The 20,713-nt window shown below is 42.1% G+C and overlaps 2 protein-coding genes across 6 annotated transcripts in view; both read right to left on the bottom strand.

Annotated features, from left to right (window-relative positions):
• Positions 1 to 402: 402 nt before the first annotated feature.
• On the bottom strand, positions 403 to 13,184 carry ALDH8A1 (aldehyde dehydrogenase 8 family member A1). Of its 2 annotated transcripts, none has more exons than XM_009460735.2 (7): positions 12,940 to 13,184; positions 7,160 to 7,307; positions 6,621 to 6,776; positions 5,066 to 5,215; positions 3,893 to 4,149; positions 2,915 to 3,076; positions 403 to 1,452 (listed from the first exon to the last, which is right to left on the bottom strand). In XM_009460735.2, the coding sequence occupies exons 1-7, from the start codon at positions 13,075 to 13,077 to the stop codon at positions 1,000 to 1,002; spliced, it is 1,464 nt and encodes a 487-aa protein (XP_009459010.2). In that variant the 5' UTR covers positions 13,078 to 13,184; the 3' UTR covers positions 403 to 999. The 2 variants fall into 2 exon arrangements, with proteins under 2 accessions (XP_009459010.2, XP_087631379.1); XM_087775253.1 differs by lacking the exon at positions 12,940 to 13,184 and adding an exon at positions 8,052 to 8,120.
• A 2,881-nt stretch (positions 13,185 to 16,065) lies between these two features.
• The window catches only part of LOC104008892 (HBS1-like protein), a 62,660-nt gene continuing 58,012 nt past the window's right edge, over positions 16,066 to 20,713 (bottom strand). For all 4 annotated transcript variants that reach the window (XM_087774006.1, XM_087774004.1, XM_087774003.1 and 1 more), the window contains 4 exons: positions 19,616 to 19,724; positions 18,898 to 18,998; positions 17,810 to 17,954; positions 16,066 to 16,717 (listed from right to left, as the gene is read on the bottom strand). In XM_087774006.1, the coding sequence (XP_087630132.1) occupies positions 16,706 to 16,717; positions 17,810 to 17,954; positions 18,898 to 18,998; positions 19,616 to 19,724 (367 nt within the window). In that variant the 3' untranslated portion in view covers positions 16,066 to 16,705. The remainder of the gene's footprint in view (positions 16,718 to 17,809; positions 17,955 to 18,897; positions 18,999 to 19,615; positions 19,725 to 20,713) is intronic.

Below are 20,713 nucleotides of genomic sequence, written 5' to 3'. Positions count from 1 at the left end.
CAAACCTTGAAAAACAAATCATGAAGGGCTGCTGTAAAAATTCAATAGCAACATAGCCATCTTGGGGGGAGGAAATGTGTATCCAACTTTATTTCTTTTTTTGTGGAATGTGAACAAGTTTGTGAGACACCTGATTAAAAAAAAAAAAACAAAACTCTGTAAATGAATGAGGGAAAGTTGCCAGTGGTTTTACATTTTGGTGACAAACATTTCCAACTGTTACTTCTCTTAGGAGTCACTTCCAGTCTTTATTAATGAAGAATGGCACTGTCTGTGATGTAGCCAAATCTTTGTGCAGGGATGTGAAAAACACCACCGCTGAGGCCTAGAAGTGACAAAAGGCTGTAATTTCAAAATAGTTAGAGAACAAGTCTTAGGATGATTCAGCTGGGTACCATAAAATAGGTTGTAATTAAAATGTTTATTGTCTCTGTGTATCACGAGAATTTCATGACCCCATGGCTTAATACCACTTATTTGATTAAAGGTACTGCCTTAGGCATGTAGTGTGCTGTAGCATTAGTCCTTGTCTGATATCAGTGAAGTGCAATACAGATTGGTATGTGGAACATACTGCTTATAGTGGAAAAGGGCTGATTCCCGGTACAATATCAGTCTCACAATATGTTTGCCACTTTGTCCCTCAAGGTAGTTCACCAACCACAGGTACAGTCATATATCATCCTCTCTCCAAACTGTCTTAGAGGGAGAGATTTTTGAGACAGGAATACTCAGAAAGCTTTAGGATGCATAAGATAAGCAAATCATCTGGCTTCGGCTGGGTTGATGGTGGAGTCTGCGCTGATCTTCTCATTTAACATGAAAGGCTGAATACAACATTAGCATTTGGGATGACTTATTTTCAGCTGTCATTGATATTACTTGACCAAAGTTCAAGAAAAAGATGGCCACAATAGCAGCCTGTGTTCCAGAAAGCCATTTACGGTAACGCAAATTACTGTCATTTATTTTACCATAAAATACTTCCGTTGACATATGTCAGTGCTTTATTGTGATGGTTTTGACCTCAGTGAAGAACTCGTAGGAATCCTTTGCTCCCTCCCTTCCTATGCCTGAGGCTTTCATCCCACCAAATGGCAAGTTCAGATCTCTAACAAGCCAGCAGTTAGTCCACACCAATCCAGACTGTAGTCTTTGTGCCACCCTATGAACACGTCCCACATTGCTGGACCACACAGTGGCTGCCAAGCCATATTTCACACTGTTGGCTCTTTCAATCACTTCTTCTTCTGTATCAAATGCTACCACACACGTCACAGGACCAAAGATCTCTTCTTGCATGCAACAAGATTCATCCTTGACTTCAGCAACGACTGTGGGCAACATGAAATAGCCTTTCTGGTTGCCAGGTGGGAGAGGCAATGAATCCACTCCCTCTCCACAGAGGACTCTGGCTCCTTCAGCTTGGGCTTTCTTCACATAGCTCCTTACCTGGGGAAGCAGCAGGAAAAGATAACTGCTAAAGGACACCAAATCCTGAGGGCCCACCTCTCCAGTCTGGGCACATCAACAGGAGCCCCTGAATATCTCCAACAGGATCATGCTGCCTTTACTTCCCTCCTAACAACAGAGGTGATTCCCTAGCTTTTGTTGTTATGTTTCTGTAAAAGTAAAGCTGGGTATTTCTTGCTGTAAAACAATCTTTTTCTCTCTCTCCAAACACTCCCTAGCCTAGCAGGCAACACCGCTGGCCCTTCTCGCTAAGTGTTCTCAAAAGGGTAGGGCCCCTGGTGAAAACACAAGTGGTCCCAGAGCCTCCCTCCCTTCTTCCAGGAGCTTGGGCAGTTTGCCACGTATTCCATGCCACAGTTCATTCATTTACTCAAAGGGATCAGTAATATTTTCCTACCTCACAGGCAGGCTTGTTAAATGTTTACATGCCACTAGGATGATGAAGCCATGAATGCTATAAAAAATCTCATCAATAAATAATTAAAGCTGTTTCCATGGCTGGTCCTATAATATGCTACCTTGAACACATAGGACATGTTATTGATCTGCTTCTGCTGTTTTGAAATCGTTGACTGGTTTCTCTCCCTATAGAAACACCGCAGAGATGCCACTGGGCTTCTTTCTCTTTTTCTTCTTTTAACCACCTTGGTAGGTTCAACTCGGAAGTCCTCTGTGGTGCCACAGACCGGGGACCTCGGGAAGTGGGTGTTTCTGCTACTCTGCTTCTGAACAGGCCTGGAGAACCTGCTGAGGCGTCAGGAAGCATGACAATGGTTTGGCTTTCTCTCTCACTCTGCGGTTTTCAGTCTGCTTCTTGCTTACGCTGATTGTGTAAGATGATAGTTTTGGGATGTGAGCATCTGCTCTCCTGAACTCTGTCTGACACCGTAAAAGTTCATTTCATATAAGCCACTAAAGCAGACTGTGTTTAATTGTGCACCATCACAGCTTCCCTCTACGCACATGCAATTCCAAATTACTGCAAGCAGTCCTAGGAAACTGTCTTGAACTCCCCAGAATTTGCCAAAGAGTGATATAAAAATAAAACTTTTACCTTGTTAACTACCTAATCAGGCAAATAAGTGATGTCAGCAAATGCAATATTAAAATCCATGAAAATATACTAACTAATCTTAGTTCAGCAGCAAACTCAGGATTTAGATTTACGCATTTTGAATTATTTCACTTCAAATGGGAAAAAAGCATTGTTTGTCATTTTAAGTTATTTTCCCCACGGAGTTGATTTTTCTGGAGTAATCACGTGATCCCAGGCCACAGGCAACAGAAACCTGACCAAAAAGATACTTTATGATGGCTTTGAATCATCATCCCTCAGAGCTAATCTTGGAGAGGACACGGTCCTTTCCACACTCCTCTGAAATCACCTTTCATAGCCCTCTAAAAGATGAGATGAGATCATGTAAACTCCGTGTAACATCACCTTTTCTAGATGCTCTTTACTTATTAGTGCTCCCATGTCGACTGTAGGATCTGAGGGGTTCCCGACCTTCCACTTCTTAGCCTCTGCCACAAACCTCTTCAAAAACTCACTGTATATGCCCCTCTGAACAAAGATCCTGGAGGTGCAGAGACAGATCTCACCCTACCAAAAACAAAAACAAAAACAAAACAAGAAACCCAACAATATTAGTTCATATTACATTGTACTATTGACGAATATTAAGAGTCATATCCCAGAATGAGACTTGTGTCCCTGCATCCTCAGGAGTGCAAACTACATTCACCAATACTGCACAGCACGGTTTTTCGCAGATTAAAAAGGAAAAGAAAAGAAAAAGACAAAACAGCAATAACAGGGTTGCACAGTCACTTACTAATGCAAATAAATTTGATTTTTCATTGATTACATGTCTTCTCCAACATTTTTCATAGGAAACGTGACTTCCAATTCTGAATGATCTGTCTTCATTTCCTGATAATCCCTTTCTGATACCAAGCTATTTTTCTGAACATTTACCCTGATACAGTTTCAGGTGATGAGGGAAGAGGAATGTTGATAGAATTTGGGGGGGAGTCTCCTAATTTAATTCCAGCAAATCAGCAAGCTTGCCACTTACTTGCAGGGTGGGATTTAAAACAGCTGCTTTCTGGAAGGATAAGCAATATATCTATTTTGAGAGGGATAACGATACCTTGCCATTTTCTGATGAAGAGTGCTAGGAAGAGTCCTTTATTATTTTGTTTCCCTGCTTGTGGAATAATGAAAAAAAAAAATCATATTTTTCTATTTACAGTTTGCTTACAACACAGAATCTTGAAACAGACCTTGACAATTTAGGACTTGGATCCAAAGGTAGGTGCACATGTTCACACACACACACACACACACACACTCTCTCAGACACATGCACACCTCCTGCTGCAAACAGGGTTTATACGCTACAGAGGTGGGAGGCACCTGGTTGGCAAAGCTGGACCTCAAGGTCGTGGGAATGCATTGGGTCAAGTCAGCATCGTCAAAGATGATCGCAGGGTTTTTGCCTCCCAGTTCCAGTGAAAGCCGTTTGCAGTGCGGAGCACTTTTCTCCATGATCCGCTGGGCCGTCAGCGTGCTTCCCGTGAAGGAGATGAGAGGCACGTTGGGATGGCAGACGAGGGCTTCTCCCGCCTTGGCACCCGTTCCAAACACCACGTTCACCACCCCGTGGGGTACTCCTGATGGGAAGAAAGGCACACAGTCATTGTACCCTTTCCCCTGCGGGTTTCACTTCAGAGACAAAACAAAACCACCAAAGCATGTTTTTTCCTTGCTCCTTTTCTTCACAAGCAAAGTGGTGCTGCTGTTCCTGCAGGGCTGCTTTTGAACCCTCAACTTATATTTGGTAGTCTTTGTCACTCTAGAGCTACTGATAATTCTCTAACTTCACTGTGTTATATTTGGTACTTCATAAAACCATACAACAACAGGTCATCAGTTTTCTCCATTAAGAAATGCCCAAGCTCCTGGAAGAAGGGAGGGAGGCTCTGGGACCACTGTGTTTTTAATTGCCTTAGAGCTTGGTGGTATACTAGTCTTTGGGAACATCACATGTCCTCTGAGGTGAGGGATATGCAGAGCCATGGAAGTTAGTACAGAGGGAGTGTGGATATCAGACTAGGGTTAAAAGAGAAAACCAGTTCCACCAATCAGTCAAGTTTGCCTGACATCCATCATCAGAGACTCAGTTTTCAGTCATTCAGGGAAGAAGCAGTTATCCTCCCAGTTTTTCTTAATAGCGCACCAAATACAGCCACGACACAGCCACCGAGAGCTGATTCTCACTCTCTTACACCCTCATGGTTCCTCTGCTGGCACTGCAGACTTAGGACACCCTTAAGTGGAGGGCAGGAGGGCAAAGGAAGGCAAGACTTTTCATAAGAAGATAGTGGAAAAAACTGGACGATAGCTGGGGCAGGGAGATGGGATAGTATGAGGACAGGGGAGCTTTTTGTTCTTCAGTGCAACATTCAGCTACAGCAAACAGTCTTTCCCAAATTCTTTGAGCACTTTCTGATTTCTGCGACAAAAGAAATGGCGCACAGGCGAGCGTTCCCACCCCATTCCCCCTCCCTAGCATGCTAGGGGACTTACCTGCTTTCTCCAAGAGTTTGCACATCATCCAAGCCGTGACAGATGTCATCTCACTTGGCTTGGCAACCACAGTATTTCCACATGCAATGGCAGGAGCTATTTTCCAGGTCAACAAATATAGTGGCAAATTCCAGGGACTGATTAAACCAGCTACAAAGCAAAACCACAAAAGACAGGAGTTCAGTCTGCAGGGAGACAAAACTCGATTCTCTAACCTCAAGCAGTTCCACACCAATTCAGATTTATGAAGGGAATTTGGCTATGGCTTTTATCTCCAGACAATTGTACAACAAATTTGCAGCTAGAAACATTTCTCAGAGGCAGATAATTTTAAAAGATTTGTGCAAATGATCCTAAGGTGATCAGCCGAACTCTCTGAATAAGTTTTGCTGTTTCTTCAGGACTGAATCTTATATTCACAGTAGCTTTTCAGTATTTTCTAGGAACACTACTGCAAGGTTAGCCATAAAAGCTATGTACATCAACTGGTCTGTGGTAACACAGAAGTGTTAGCCACCAGCAAGTTAAGGTAATGTGTGTGAGCTCAGATCATTCTTGCTTTCTCTTGCTCTTTAGAGCTCCCCCTTCCGCCAGTTTCAATACAAAAAAGTGCATGCATAACATACAGGGCATATTTTCCTGATAAATTTTAGCCTAACTTATGAGTGCCGAAGTTTATCAGTGTACAAACTGCTGGTTCCACAAATTGCTGAATGACCAGAATTTTTTCAGTAATTGCCTTTGGGAATACTTTCTCCTTACATATTTATAGGAAATAGGGAAAAACAATCGTAATTGTTAGGTGCGATTGCTCACAAAAGCCCTAGGATTTCTCACTGTTCAATGGAGCAGATGCGGTGAGTGACTGTTCCTTATGAGAGTAATTCTACCAGAAGTACTCATGTTCTCCACTGCTCACAAAAACTTTTAAATAGGTCCTCTAGGTTAGCCAATTTTATTTTTTAAATAACTCAAGTGTGAATGTGGAACATTCGTATGTATTTAGATAAAACACCTAGCAATGGAATCATTATGACTCCATGTCAGCTCAGCACAGCCACTTTATTTCTGAAGAATTAGCAGCATCTAGCGGCTGAGCTCAGCAATTCCCCAGCCAAAAGCTGTTGAGCCAGCCGTGCGCATTCCAGTCGCAGGCTGAAATGTCCCGCTGCAAGCCCCTGCTGCTGCCCCAGAGGCGAGGAGGATCCAGCTCTCCCCGCAGGAGCAGCAGCTCCCTGCTTCTGGACGCCTCACTGATCCACGGCGGTAATACTTACTTACCCACACAGGCACACACAGAAAAAACACAAGAGAGATTTTGAGGGCGAAAGCTACCAGGTTAAAACAAATGCTTTTTAAGGCATGTAAGCATTCTTTTTACCATGAAATAGCATAACTGACTTTACGTAAAGTTGCTCATGCTTTAGCAGACTATAGTCACGTTTAGCACGTGAGCCAGAGACGACAAATGCTTTTGAAATATCCTCTTTCTTTGTTGAGCCGCTGCTGTGGCAGACGCTCTGCCAAGCTTGTCAGCATTTCGGGAGCACCATACCAACTCCCACAGGTGCCCTCGAGGTGTAATGCACGCAGCCCACGGTTGCCATCTCGGTGCACTCTGTCGTGTGATGAAGGATGGAAGAGGCAAAGAATCGGAAGTTGTACACGGCCCGAGGGATGTCCACTGTTCTAGCAAATGTAATAGTTTTTCCTGAAACAAAAATGAGCACACTGCTGTGTTATCATGGGCAGAAACAGTGCTTTAAACTCTGCTCTGAAAGCTGATTTGCCTGGTTTTTGGGAAACGTCTTTTTTCCTGCGCCCAAGTAATCCCCAGCACAGTGCAACCATAGTCATGACAACAGCTCCCCTGTAGTATTGCATTCCAAATATCTAAAAACTGAAGTCAAAGACAGCAATTCTGAAAAGCAAGAATGCCCCAGGAATCCAAAATCAGCAACTTCTGCAAAGTTCATGCACATCAACTCCAATTTGCTCCAACAGTTCATACCATACTAAAAATTTGGACCATATCCTCCATTTCAATATTCAGCAAGACACACTATATTTGAGATCAACAGTTCCAGTTTTTACCCTGATCCTTTGACTCTGCTTGTGCAAATGCTTCCAAGTCATGTTCAATCAGGTCTGCCAATTTGTTCAGGATCTGAGATCTTTCCAATGGACTTTTTGAGGACCAAATTGGGAAGGCATTTTTGGCAGCTTTGACAGCAGCTTCTACCTAAAAAAGCAAAAGAGGAATGGTGAATGTTAATGAAAGGCCTTAGAAAGAATAACAAACAATCAGCAGATGAATTCATAGTTGAGAGGCTGATAATCCAGATCACGTTGTTGGGAAGACTGCATCTCTTCAGAGTTGTGACTACTGATAGCTTCTCCATTTTCATCTTCTCAGGACACTACCTCATAACTCAAGAAGTGTTATTGAAATAGAGTATCTAGAAAAGAAACTGTCACTGTACTCCTGCTTTTCTTTAAATTCCAGCAACTTGTGGGCAACCCTTCAGGCCTGGAGGAAATGCCAGATCTGTCAACTGGCACCAGCAAGTCCCACTGGCTGAACCCATGCAGAATCTTGTTTCTCATGGGGGAAAGTGCAAGAATCTCCCACAGCAAATGCAGCCTCAGTCTAAATGTCCACGGTCCTTGCAGCACGGGACTTCAGCCACATCAGGCAATGATGAAAGTAAGGGGTTGGGGAAGGAACAGACTGCACACCCTGCCAGCCTTGTATTTCCTCTTCCCTTTCTCCCGGCTGGTTCAAGCAAGGACTAAGAATATATTCACAGAATAGACACTCAGAGAAAATTTTTAATCTTACCTGATCACAGCTAGAAACTCATTAACACCCTCACAGAAAAAAATAAAATGAGCTCCTTTCTAAACTCTTGGGGTTTAGTCTGTTCTCTCATCACATACTTAATGAAGTCTACAGATATGAAAGATCATTTATATAGATGCATACCAGTCCTGTCAGTATTTTGCCCGAGATGTACATAACTGCTGCATGGCCCAGATGGGATCCACCCAAGGATACTGAGGGAGCTGTCAGAGGAGCTGGCCAGGCCACTCTCTATTATTTATCAGCAGTCCTGGTCAACCGGGGAGGTCCCGGATGACTGGAAGCTAGCAAACGTGACGCCCCTCTACAAGAAGGGTCGGAAGGAGGATCCCGGGAACTACAGGCCTGTCAGCCTGACCTCGGTGCCGGGGAAAGTCATGGAGCAGGTCATCTTGAGTGCCATTATGCAGCAAGTGCGGGACAACCGAGGGATCAGGCCCAGCCAGCATGGATTTATGACAGGGAGGTCCTGTTTCACTAACCTGGTCTCCTTCTATGACAAGGTGACCCGCTTAGTGGATGAGGGGAAGGCTGTGGATGTTGTCTACTTGGACTTTAGTAAGGCCTTTGACACTGTCTCCCACAGCATTCTCCTGGAGAAGCTGGCTGCACACGGCTTGGATGGGTGCACTCTACGCTGGGTTAAAAACTTGCCGGACAGCCGAGCCCAGAGAGTGGTGGTGAATGGAGCCAAATCCAGTTGGCAGCCGGTCACGAGTGGTGTTCCCCAGGGCTCAGTACTGGGGCCAGTCCTGTTCAACATCTTCATTGATGATCTGGATAAGGGGATCGAGTGCACCCTCAGTAAGTTTGCAGATGACACCAAGTTGTGCAGGAATGTTGATCTGCTGGCGGGTAGGAAGGCCCTACAGAGGGACCTGGACAGGCTGGACCGATGGGCCAGGGCCAACTGCATGAGATTCAACAAGGCCAAGTGCTGGGTCCTGCACTTGGGTCACAACAACCCCATGCAACGCTACAGGCTTGGGGAGGAGTGGCTGGAGAGCTGCCTGGCTGAAAAGGACCTGGGGGTGTTGGCTGACAGCCGCCTGAACATGAGCCAGCAGCGTGCTCAGGTGGCCAAGAGGGCCAATGGCATCCTGGCTTGTATCAGGAATAGCGTGGCCAGCAGGACCAGGGAGGGGATAGTGCCCCTGTACTCGGCACTGGTGAGGCCGCACCTCGAGTACCGTGTTCAGTTTTGGGCCCCTCACTACAAGAAGGACATCGAGGTGCTGGAGCGTGTCCAGAGGAGGGCAACGAAGTTGGTGAAGGGTCTAGAGCACATGTCTTATGAGGAGCGGCTGAGGGAGCTGGGGTTGTTTAGCCTGGAGAAGAGGAGGCTGAGGGGAGACCTTATTGCTCTCTACAACTACCTGAAAGGAGGCTGTAGCGAGGTGGGGGTTGGCCTCTTCTCCCTAGTAACGAGTGATAGGACGAGAGGAAACGGCCTCAGGCTTCGCCAGGGGAGGTTTAGGTTAGACATTAGGAAAAACTTCTTCACTGAGGGGGTGGTCAAGCATTGGAACAGGCTGCCCAGGGAAGTGGTTGAGTCTCCATCCCTGGAGGTATTTAAAGAACGGATAGATACGGTGCTTGAAGACATGGTATAGATGGACTTGGCAGTGATAGGGCGACGGTTGGACTCGATGATCTTAAGGGTCTTTTCCAACCTTGACGATTCTATGATTCTATGGTTCTACGGTCCTCCAGCCTGACCTTTCTGAAGAGTGGAAGATTACCAGCACTTTTCTGAAGACTAGGCTTCAAAGGATTAAAATTCACCAGAAAGCTTTCTCTCCCATCAGTCATTTCCTCTGGGCTCTTAAATGGAAGTTACCTGCATTTATTGCCTTATAAGCAGTCCCTTCTTGATGTTTACCAGTCTCTCAGATTACTAAATATCGTTACCAACATCCTTCCATATTTTAATTAACTGCCCTATTTCCCAGTTTTTGCTTCTTATGTATCACTTCTTTATTGCTTCCAGTGTCTAATATATGCATCAAGGTGGGCTTTTAGCCATAGCTGCCTTAGCTGGTTTCCCATAATTTTTGCTCATAAATTTCTTCAGCTTTTGGAAATCTGCCAAAGTCAATAACTAGGAGGATCCCGATGTAATATTAATCAGATCATTCTGACCTCTCCTAATGTTGCCATATTGCTGGTTCCCGTGCAGTCACTGAAGGCTCCTTTCCACTAATTCCACAAAACAGAGTTCCAAATTTGTTCCTTCACATCGTGATGAGTGTTATAAAAACCATCACAAAATAATTTATAGACACTCCAATGATGTTTTACTAACAAGGGCACAAAAGTTCAAGCGGGTGAAAAACCTGCCCCCCTGCCAGTGCAGAATTTATGGTCTCCCTGAAAATAAGGACCGAGTTTGAGGGCCAGAATGATACTGGTATGGAGGCCAAGGAGGGAAATAAACCAACTCACACAAAGTCACAGGGATCACTGGCTAAGCTGAGAAAACTAGACTCTACTCTTTTGACTGCAGTTCAGCTACATAGTGCTCAGGTGCCGACGGTGGCACTGAACAGCTGGAGCAGGGCCAAAGCAGGCCTGGGAAAGGGGAACTGCAGCTTCTTCAGCAAATCAGGCGTGGAGGGCACACTACCCCGAAAAGGTTCACCCTCTGTAAAAGCATACCACCTTTACTAATTAGCTTGTTCTTCTGCCCTCCCATCATTAGGTGCCATTGTGGTGCTGCTTCTCATCTGTCCTCTCCTCTGTGGGCTTTTCCACCAAGTGCTGCGTGCCTCAAGAGAGGGCTGATGTGAAGTTAAGGCTATCTGCATTTTTAACCCTCCAGCAGGTTTAGAAGAAGAACTAAGATGTTGCATTTTCGTAGACAGAGGAAGAGAAAATTAGCAAAGGAAGGAACGAAGTGGCAGCAGATTGATCTGAAAAAAAAAAAAAAAGACAAAAAGGAGAGAGATTTGTACAGAAGAAGAGAGCATACGAAGGTTAAACAGTTACTTAGTTTGACTAGCAAAAAGCAGCAAAGAAAGCCAAGCCACAAAGAAAACACACATAAGAATTCAACTATGAACTCATGTGTCTGAAATGCTTCCTTCTGCTTGCCTCATCTGCACAAGACAGACACAGAGAAAGAACACACAATCCAGGCCTATCACAAAAGGTTGATACCAAAATACCCCAAACTACCCTTAGGATATGATGTTTGCTTTCCCAGGGGATGATGCACAGGAGCAAGGTTCTTTAAAGAGAGATTTGTTTAAGGAGATATTTGCCAGGACTAATTATCCCTCACCAGACTGTGTTTTGGAGATACAGGGCACCTATTTGGAATTTAAGACGACATCTAGCTGGGGGACAAATTAACCCCTGAAAAAAAAAAAGAAAAACATTCAGTGTTTTTGGCAGAAACGAGCTGAAATGGCCACTGCAGCTGACCTGGTGTTAAATTCCAGGGTCAGCAACGGATATGCTGTCTGTCTCTGTTCTGCCTTCTAACCTTCCACTAAAATTAACCGAGAAAAAAATCCATCTGGACATTGAGCCTTACTAGAAACCAGCATCTCGAGTTCTTTGTTGAATCTGGGTCTAGGTGCTTGTTTTGATATCTCTAGATACCCTCTAAGTAGCATGTGATTGCATTTTCCCCTGCAGCATATTCCATCGGTCACCAGCAGATGCCAGCTCTGCAGAGCTCGACCTTCTCGTACATTTGAAGGCAGGAGTAAAGCACTGGTCGGCTTTACAGGTGTTTACACTGGGTTCCTGCTGCTATGCACAACCACTAACTCAGGAAGCTGACAGAGAAAAAACATTGCTCTTCAGTGTATTTGAACTGTATCTCCAGAATGGCCAGCAGCCTACTCTTGTTAGGCTGTTCTGGCATTCTCACATCTCTCTTGTTCTAATGATTTTGCAAATGAACGAACAGGAAGATTTGCACCTGCAGATCAAAGAGAAGTCTTTTCAGGCATAATTAGGGTTGGAATGAACTTACACAGATGTATTCTAGCAAACCCAACCTGTTACTCTTTAACCCTTGGTCATCAGCATCTAGCAAATATTTACCCAGTTGAAATTACAGTGCAAAGGTTTCTGCTGAGAGAAGCAAAGAGAAAAGATGTCAACAGGACTGAAATACAAGCGAAGGGAACAGCTACACACAGCAGAGGTTTGTTTCAAAAAACATTTTGAAAATACCATACACTACTTGTCAATCTTTTCCAGTCACTCCTCTCTTCAGTAAATCTGAAACATTATGTTGGACACACACTTGTAGGTCCCTTATAAAGTAGCATCAATGAAACTGCAGCTCCCCGGATGAATGTCACATTGCCCATCCACACCTGAGCACGTATAAGGTACCGGGAAACATTCATCCCACCAGAGAGCACAGGACTAGGAAACATTACATCGATGCAGAGGACAGGCTATGTTATAAGGAAACGTACACTCATCGCAGCCACTTCATCACTTCCACTTAATATCCAGTTGCTAATGCCAAAACCAGAGAGGTCTGGAAGCTTTTTACCATCTTCAGGGAAAAGTCAGCAAGCCAAAAATCCTTTTAAATGACAACTGCAAATCATCAAGACACTAAGGGAGAACACATTTAGTTGTATATGGTGCCTCTAAGTTTATTTACAGAAGAGATCAATAAACCTTTTTCTTTCTTACAGACTGTTTATACTTACAGCCAGTCTGAGCGTTATTGTTAACTTATATACAAGACATCTCCCATGTGAGCTGAAGGAGCTCCACTGAAGTTACTGAAGCTTTGTTGATTTACACCAGCCTAGGATCCAGCCTGTAACTTTCTAACAGCAAAATGTAAAAAAATAACAGTATTCGCTGCCGCAGCAATAGATTACACAGTGCTACGATACAATCAAGACCTTACTCATTTAAGCATTAAAGTCTTCAGTGTTTTTCTGTTCTCTCACCCTCAGCCTCTCCCACTCAAAATATAAACATTACGTGCGTTTAACGTTTTCACTTCTTTGTACATTTGGACAGTACTCACCTCTTCTTTGCCACTGTCTGGCACCCTGCAATAGACATCTCCGGTGGATGGATTATAGGAGTCTATGTAGGAGGAACAAGGAACAAATTTGCCACCTATAAAGTTTTCCAGCACTATGAGAGCCTTTGAGTGAGCCATCGTTAGCCGCTTGCTTCATCTGTGATTTTTTTCTACGAGGCACCAATTTAGATTAGTAGGTCTGTATGTATTTGCACAGCGAGTCTCAACTCCTCCCCCTCTCTCTCCGTCTTCCCTGCACCGCTCACTCACGAGTGGGAACAAACCCTGGCAACAACAGCAGAAAAGAGGAAAGGGGGAAAAAATTACTATTTCTGTGACACTTGGTTCTTTTCTAGGAGTTGAAGCAGGGAGGCAGGATCAGCTTAGTTGTTAGAAAACAGCTCCTCTCTGTCTATAGAATCATAGACTAGTTTGGGTTGGAAGGGACCATTAAAGGTCATCTAGTCCAATCCCCCTGCAATGAGCAGGGACATCTTCAACTAGATCAGGTTGCTCAGAGCCCCATTCAACCTGACCCTGAATGTTTCCAGGGATGGGGCATCTACCACCTCTCCGGGCAACCCGCTCCAGTGTTTCATCACCCTCATTGTACAAAATTTCTTCTTTATATCTAGTCCGAATCTACCCTCTTTTAGTTTAAAACCATTACCCCTTGTCCTATTGCAGCAGGGCCTGCTAAAAAGTTTGTCCCCATCTTTCTTATAAGAAAGGCCCCCTTTAAGTACTGAAATGCCACAATCAGGTCTCCCCACAGCCTTCTCTTCTCCAGGCTGAACAACCCCAGCTCTCTCAGCCTTTCCTTGTAGGAGAGGTGTTCCAGCCCTCTGATCAATTGTGTGGCCCTCCTCTGGACCCCCTCCAACAGGTCCATGTCTTTCCTGTGCTGAGGGCTCCAGAGCTGGACACAGTACTGCAGGTGGGGTAAGTACTGAAGAAGGGGAGAAAAAGAATGGTTTGATAGGGAAATTTCTCCCTATATCAGTTTTTCAAGCTACAGCCTGAAGACATTTTACAACATCTATACAAAATAATTGAAGACCCAAACACCTAGCCAGGGACCTGCTCCTTACTGACAGCAGACACAGAGAAAAGACACTTGGACTAGCATGTCTGCAGCTCATGTTGACTGCTTTGTCATCATCAATACTTTTCCTTGTAACCTCAAAAACACTGCTTCTGCCAGAACAAAAGATTTTAAACATAAGAAACTCTTTTTTCTACCAATATCCGCAAACATCAAACCATACAAGCAGCTGAGTGGCCCTTCAATTCAAAACAGCTGAGAAGCACAATCCTACCTGGTACACTCTGTTGTACGTTCTCGGAAATCCAGTTTTTAAAAAAGAAGCAAGACACCGGCTTTCATACTTTCCCTTCCGTAGATATTCCAGTGGAAGCCACCTTACTATAGAGAAGCCTGATACATATAATTAGGTTTTTCTTTAACTTCCCGAGAACCCAAACTGCCCGGTAAGAGCTGTGTAAAAGACATTTTTCTGCAAGAGAAAATGCTTAGATTATCAAATTGCTCTAAGATTGCATGCCACCTCCCTGCACTCCAGAGACAGTCAAAACACTACATCCATATTGGAGAGGAGTATGCGGTCACCAGGAGATTGTGAATATCTCAGTCAGCAGTTTAGAATAATTTTTGCACCCTAGACCACTTCCAAGCCATCAAATTTCTTGTGGATCAACATGCAAACATATTTTGATTGAATAAAGGTGATCTATTTTTGTTGCACAATGACAGATCATTCATGCATCAACCAACTGGCGCCTCCAGGCAGAGTTCAAATCAGTGCTGAAAGGTAGTGCAGTCATGTTGAAACTGGATTAGGTAATACCTCCGGCTCTCCCAAGCTACAAACTGGGAAAGCATGCAGTGGCTTTTCTGTCATCACAGAATACTGAGTCTCAAAATCTAATGTAACCGTGTCTGAGAAGAGGTTATCAGAGGTTCATCCCGTATCACACTTCCTTGTGCACAAAAAGCAAGGAATTTACTGAAGTCTTACAACTGAAGACATTCTTCTGCCTGTAGCGCTTCAGCTGTCCCCTGACTTAAAAGCAACCTAAGCATTTTCAAGGTTTGAGGGCAAGTTCAAGTGGAACAGGTTCAACGCGGGAGCTTGGCAGTACGAATCTCTGGAATCCAACAAGTGCACTGAAACCTTCACGGCTGGCATGTTGAAACTGGTAAGTATTTAAATGCAATTTCTGGATGATAAAAAGACATAACAAATAGTGATAATTCATGAGCTTCAGTTTTGGCAATAACAGCTTTCAGGCATTTCAGATTCAGAAGATTTTCCAAAAGTCATTTCCACATAAAGCATTGCTGATATTTCTACAAATGTGCATGTAGTCAACTGTAAAATTTATCTGTCTGGTCAAGTGCAGCTATCTGCTGAATTGGGGATAAAGCATGTAAGTGCAAAAAACGTTACCTACCAAAAAAACCAGTGTGGGAAGAGTAGGTATGGACTGTACGTGACTTTGAACTAAGTCTTTTTGTGTTCTTCACTACACAGGGCACAGCTTTACTTCGGTTAACCCCGGTGACTGATGCTCTGGAGCGAGTACTTTAGTTCCTTCCTCACACTACTCACTATGGTCAAAGCAGAGTTGTCTCCACCCTGCACTCGCGTACAGGTCCTGAAATACCTGAGGTCCTCTCACACTTCCTATTGAAAAAAAAAAATCTTCCAAGTTGTAGTAAAGTGCGTCTGTCCTGAGCTTATGCTGGAGGTGGCAGAAGGATCCTCTTTTCAGTTGGAAGGTTTCGCCTGTCCTATTACTGAAAAGCAGGAAGGAGTTACAGGCTTGAGTAAGCACAACAATCTGGCTTTAGCATACATCCCAAGATTAAACTGCCAGGTTTTGTTGAAAAGAGCACTAAGTCTGGATGAAAGAGATGTGTAGCTGCACTGAGTAACACGAGAAAAACTGAAATTATTTCCACAGAAAGACAAGTCGCATGCTAGTTTCGCATTTTAACTCATAAGTTTACTCTGAAACTTCTGAGTTATGGAAAGTAAAGAATGATTTAACACAATTTAGAAGTTTTTAAATAACAAAAGATGAAGAAGACAAAAATTATGCTCAGACAAAGTTATTTTATTATTCTTAGAGTTTAAAAAATAAAATTAGCCAATGTTGGCACAGCTTCCACTACACAGCAAAAGAAAACTTCTTTTTTTTAAATAAATTTTGGGACAGGGGAAAACAATCCTGGGATAATACTACATGCCATTCTCTTGAAACCAAAGCAAATAGTTCTTTTTTTCCCCTGAATATGCATTCAACTCAAACCTAAAAATATATTAGACCAATAAAGTTACTTTACTGAATTAATGTGCAGCAAAAAAGCAAATCAAAGAAAATATGTAAACAATTTATGTCTGGAAGTAAGGAGTTTGTTTCATGATGATTCATCATCTTTTTCTCTAATTCAACTTTCTAAGATTTTTCCATCAAACTCTCTAAGGATTAAATTCCACATGGAGAAACACATGAGACTGAGAAGTGCAACATTAGCAGTTCCTTGTCAGTTGGCATCTTGTTCTGCAGTGGGAGAGACTGATGAAGGGCTCCCCAGATGTCTCACACAATTTAACTTTTGTCATCATCATCTCCCCAGTTAATTGCACTTGTTCCTTCAGCTGAAGTAACTGGATTCTTAAACAGAAGTTTGGATATCTGACTGCATTTTGGTTGGACGGTGGAAGTCCTGGCACCACTGTCATTCTTTAATCTAAAAATACAAGCAAATGGAAAAAACGCTATGGTGAAAAATGAAGTACTAAACGTGAAACGATCACAGCTTTTTTCAACATGATATAGTTAGCTGTGGAAAAAATAATTTCTATTGCTCTGAAATTCTCTGGAACAAGATCACAAGTACAAAAACAGTAATTCCCAAATAACAATCAAAGACTTTAGTAGCCAATTCTACAAACATTGGGCATCATAGATCTAAATAGGACTCCATTCACTTCAAGTTAAATTTAATGAAAAATGGGTACAAGATTAAAACCCTAATTCTGGATCCTATTTAAGACCAGACAGGTTGTTAAGAGCATTAAAGCTCCATAAGGCCCAGAGCTTCTGACAGACCTAGCACATCATTCCTACGTACACCAGGAGAAGCCAGAAATTCTCATACTCTAGTTCCAAGTTTTGACATTAAATGATTCAGCTTTAAGTCTCAGTACCAGAATTTCATTAATGTGACTAAATTGCTCTCCCTCAGGCCTAGAACTAGAATTTAAATTCTAATGCAAAAATCATAGCAAGATTTTTTAAAGTGACAGATAGAGGGACATTCATCTTTTTTGCTCCTAATAGAAGGCAAAACATTTATATTTAGCCCCAAAGCCTTTGCTTCTTCTCACACAGGATCAGAAAATGTCTATAGGCATTGGTAAGAATCAAATCGTCTTTGGTGCTAACAGAAAAAGATCTGGGACCTCAACTAGCCACAGTAAATATGGCCAACACTTCTTATTTACACACTACTTCCAGTATATTTATACAGGCAATTAGATTTCAGAAAGACTGATATATGTTAAAATAGCGAAGTGTTATTTTTTAAACTCGAGAGAGGGGGAAAAATGCACAACATTCAAAAATTCTAAATAGAGTAATTTTTGCTCCTAATAAATTGAACAGAACCATGGCAAGTTTTCTTCACATCTCGCTGAAGCACTGTCTCTTTTTCAGCAGAATAAATTCACTTTTTAGGCCAACAGGTATAAAACAGGTCCTAACCATAAAAACTAAAAGCTATGTGAAAGTTAACACTGTTCCTTTACAGTATAGAAAGTCTGTTACAAAAAAGCCATACCTCTGTGACAACTCCTGCAGCAATAGTGGAACCACTGTAGCGTAACATAAACCTCCCAAGCTCTTTAAAATCTTTATACAACTCTAGAGCAACAGGTCTTTGAGTCTGTAGTTCTATTAGAGCATTCTGCCCTTTAGTCAAGAACCTGCAGGTAAATAAGCAGAAAACTCTATTATAAACATATGCATGCATAAATGAAAAAGAAAACAGTGAATAAATGGAAAAAATCAACTTAAAAAGCCAAAAGTATAATGATCAAGCTTGATTTCAAGCCACCAGACTGAAAACTCATTTGCCTGCAATGTACATTTTAAAAAGGCATCTGAGTTTTCTTTAAAAACTTCTAGAGAAGGGCATCCACCACAACATTTAGAAAATTGTTTTGAAGTTAATTATCTCATTAATATCTGGTTTTTCATGTCTAGCAGAAATCAAGTCTTGTTTCAAACCCAACAACAAAAGAGACAATTCATTGCTCTGTAGAAGTCAAGATTTTTCTTCCCATTACCTTTCAGCAACTGTTTCAGCCATGCAATTTTTGGAAAAGGATTATTCTGATAGCGTTCTATGTATCAAATAGCATTTCTACCCAAATACAGCTTCAAGTAACTAGAGGGATGTTCCCATAGTTTAACTTGTTTGGGAAGACTCCCTAAATCTTTTTTTCTCTGACCCACTGTCTAGTCAAGTTTATTTTAGACAGTAACCCATCTCCAGAGTTATACCAAGGATCCCATGCTATTACAGGAAGAAAAGAGATAATGTAAAAAAAAAACCCAAACAAACAAAAAAAACAACAAAAAAAAATCCTTTAAGCACAGGGCTGGTGATCCAGGATTCACTTCCAATTCTGCAGGTGACCTTAGGCAAGTCATTTTACTTCTCAGGTGCCCAGCATTTATCAAGCAGGAAGGAGGTTTTTCTCTTTGTAAAGCACTCCAAAATCTAAACATGAAACCAACTAAAACAATGAAAGCATATTCTTATAAACACATCATTGCTTCATAATAGAACCTGCTTGATATACCATATATTAATCAAAAGTCAGCCCATTTCTTGAGTAATTATTAACTATTCAAAACACTTACTTAGGTTTTTTCTTTGTCACTTCACCAGTGCTTTTGTGCAGGACGCTCAACAGTCTTTTAATAGTAGCAGGTTCACTTACAGTTTGATAGTGTAAAAGCACCTAAAAATATTTTTTTCAGTTATTAAACATTCTACAATAATCAGAAATCCTAGGTGTTACTACTTGAAAACATCAACTTCTTTTAAGATTGATTTTTTTAAACAAATGCTTATAAAACTCCTCTCACAGGAGTCTCTGCCTCACATTCAGTAACCACTCCTAGTTCTTAAACTTTGTGATCTCTACAGATATGACACAAAGGTCATGTATTAATTCATCATAAATTCATCATTTTTCATTCTTAAGTGTTTTGCTTCTGCCACTTCAGTGCCGTTCTGTAGCATGAACTGATATTTATTTTTAAAAGGTATCTTACAACTAAGTGCATCATTATACTCCTGCAAGGTGTGAGATTTCTAAAGGACAACCTAGCCCCACTGTGGTAGAACTCATGTTCTCTGAAATGGCTCAGCTATGTACTAAAAGCCAATAAGAATATGCATAAGTAGCCACAATAGCCCCTTACATGCTCTTCAAATTACAGAAGAGCCTGTTTCCTCTGGAGAGACAGAACCACTTCTGGACACTAAAGGCCTCTCATATTCGGGGCGTTGAACATGGAGAGGAAAAGGCCTGAGCAACCTGTAATGAACACAGGAACTTTCACAGAGACTTACAGGAAATCCTTTAGTGATTGGAACCTCAATATTGAAGATGAGAACCCGAGCTCTGAAACGAGTGCAAACTTTAATGGGTTCCTTGGGATCACAAAATACACAGCCAACACTACAAGAGAGGAGAACAAAAGAAACTAATATATATCTTGACATACAAATGTTAATCACTGCACTGGAAAAAGATAAATATTTAAGACAAGCAAAGCAAAGACACCACTACTTTAATATAACCAGGGGGAAGAAATCAGGAACACCGTATTAAAGCCTCTAACAAAATTAATTCTTAGACAATGTCTACAGTATTTTGTGGGTATGCATGAAGAGGTCTGTCTAGTTCAGTGAACAATTACGTCCATTGCTAATCAGTTTCTAAAAATGTCACTGTTTCCTGTGTGTAGGTACTTTGAAGAATTAGACTTTCATTCAGAGATTAATTGTTCTAGATCAATGGCATAAAATACTGCAGGATGCCCAACATTGCAGTGCCTGTGCCTGTAACTCAGCTATTTTGTGGACAAAGGAACATCGTGGTCAGGACTCTCAAAACTTAAGCTTTCAGCAGCACTCATTTCCAAAAAACTCTCCATGGAGTCACAAGAAAGCTGCTGCTCGTTACAAGTCAATACGGTAGACTAGACACAGCTTTTTCACAGTGGCTAGTTTTAGCCACCTAAAATGAAAGGAAAATTAATCCCACACAGAAAAACATGCCTGAAGAGAACAAACAGCATGATTAAACATATACATCAGCTGTAATCAAATTTCATCAATATCAAGAGGACTTACAACTTCGTACCTTTTCTTGACAAATCTAACATATCTTCAAAATTACGAATGACATCAAGGTAACGAATTGACTCAAGCCTTCATTCAAAAAGTAGAACAAGACTTCCCCCCCCCCCCCCCCCATTTACCACAGAGAATCACACCCCATTATGAAATGGCAATATAGAAAAGCCTGTAGTTTTCCCTTAAAAGCAGAGCATAAATTTGCAAAACTACCAATGCAAGGAGTTTTTCAAACGGTAGCTTGAAAGTTTGTTGTCTGAAGTCCAACTGGAATGTAAAAAAGCTGAACAAATTATGGGTCCAATTTTC

Source organism: Nipponia nippon, unplaced genomic scaffold (assembly GCF_047370975.1).
Source record: "Nipponia nippon isolate SJK-2023a ecotype South Korea unplaced genomic scaffold, ASM4737097v1 scaffold_4, whole genome shotgun sequence".
Taxonomy (NCBI): domain Eukaryota; kingdom Metazoa; phylum Chordata; class Aves; order Pelecaniformes; family Threskiornithidae; genus Nipponia; species Nipponia nippon.
This window is presented reverse-complemented; position numbering and strand designations above follow the sequence as displayed.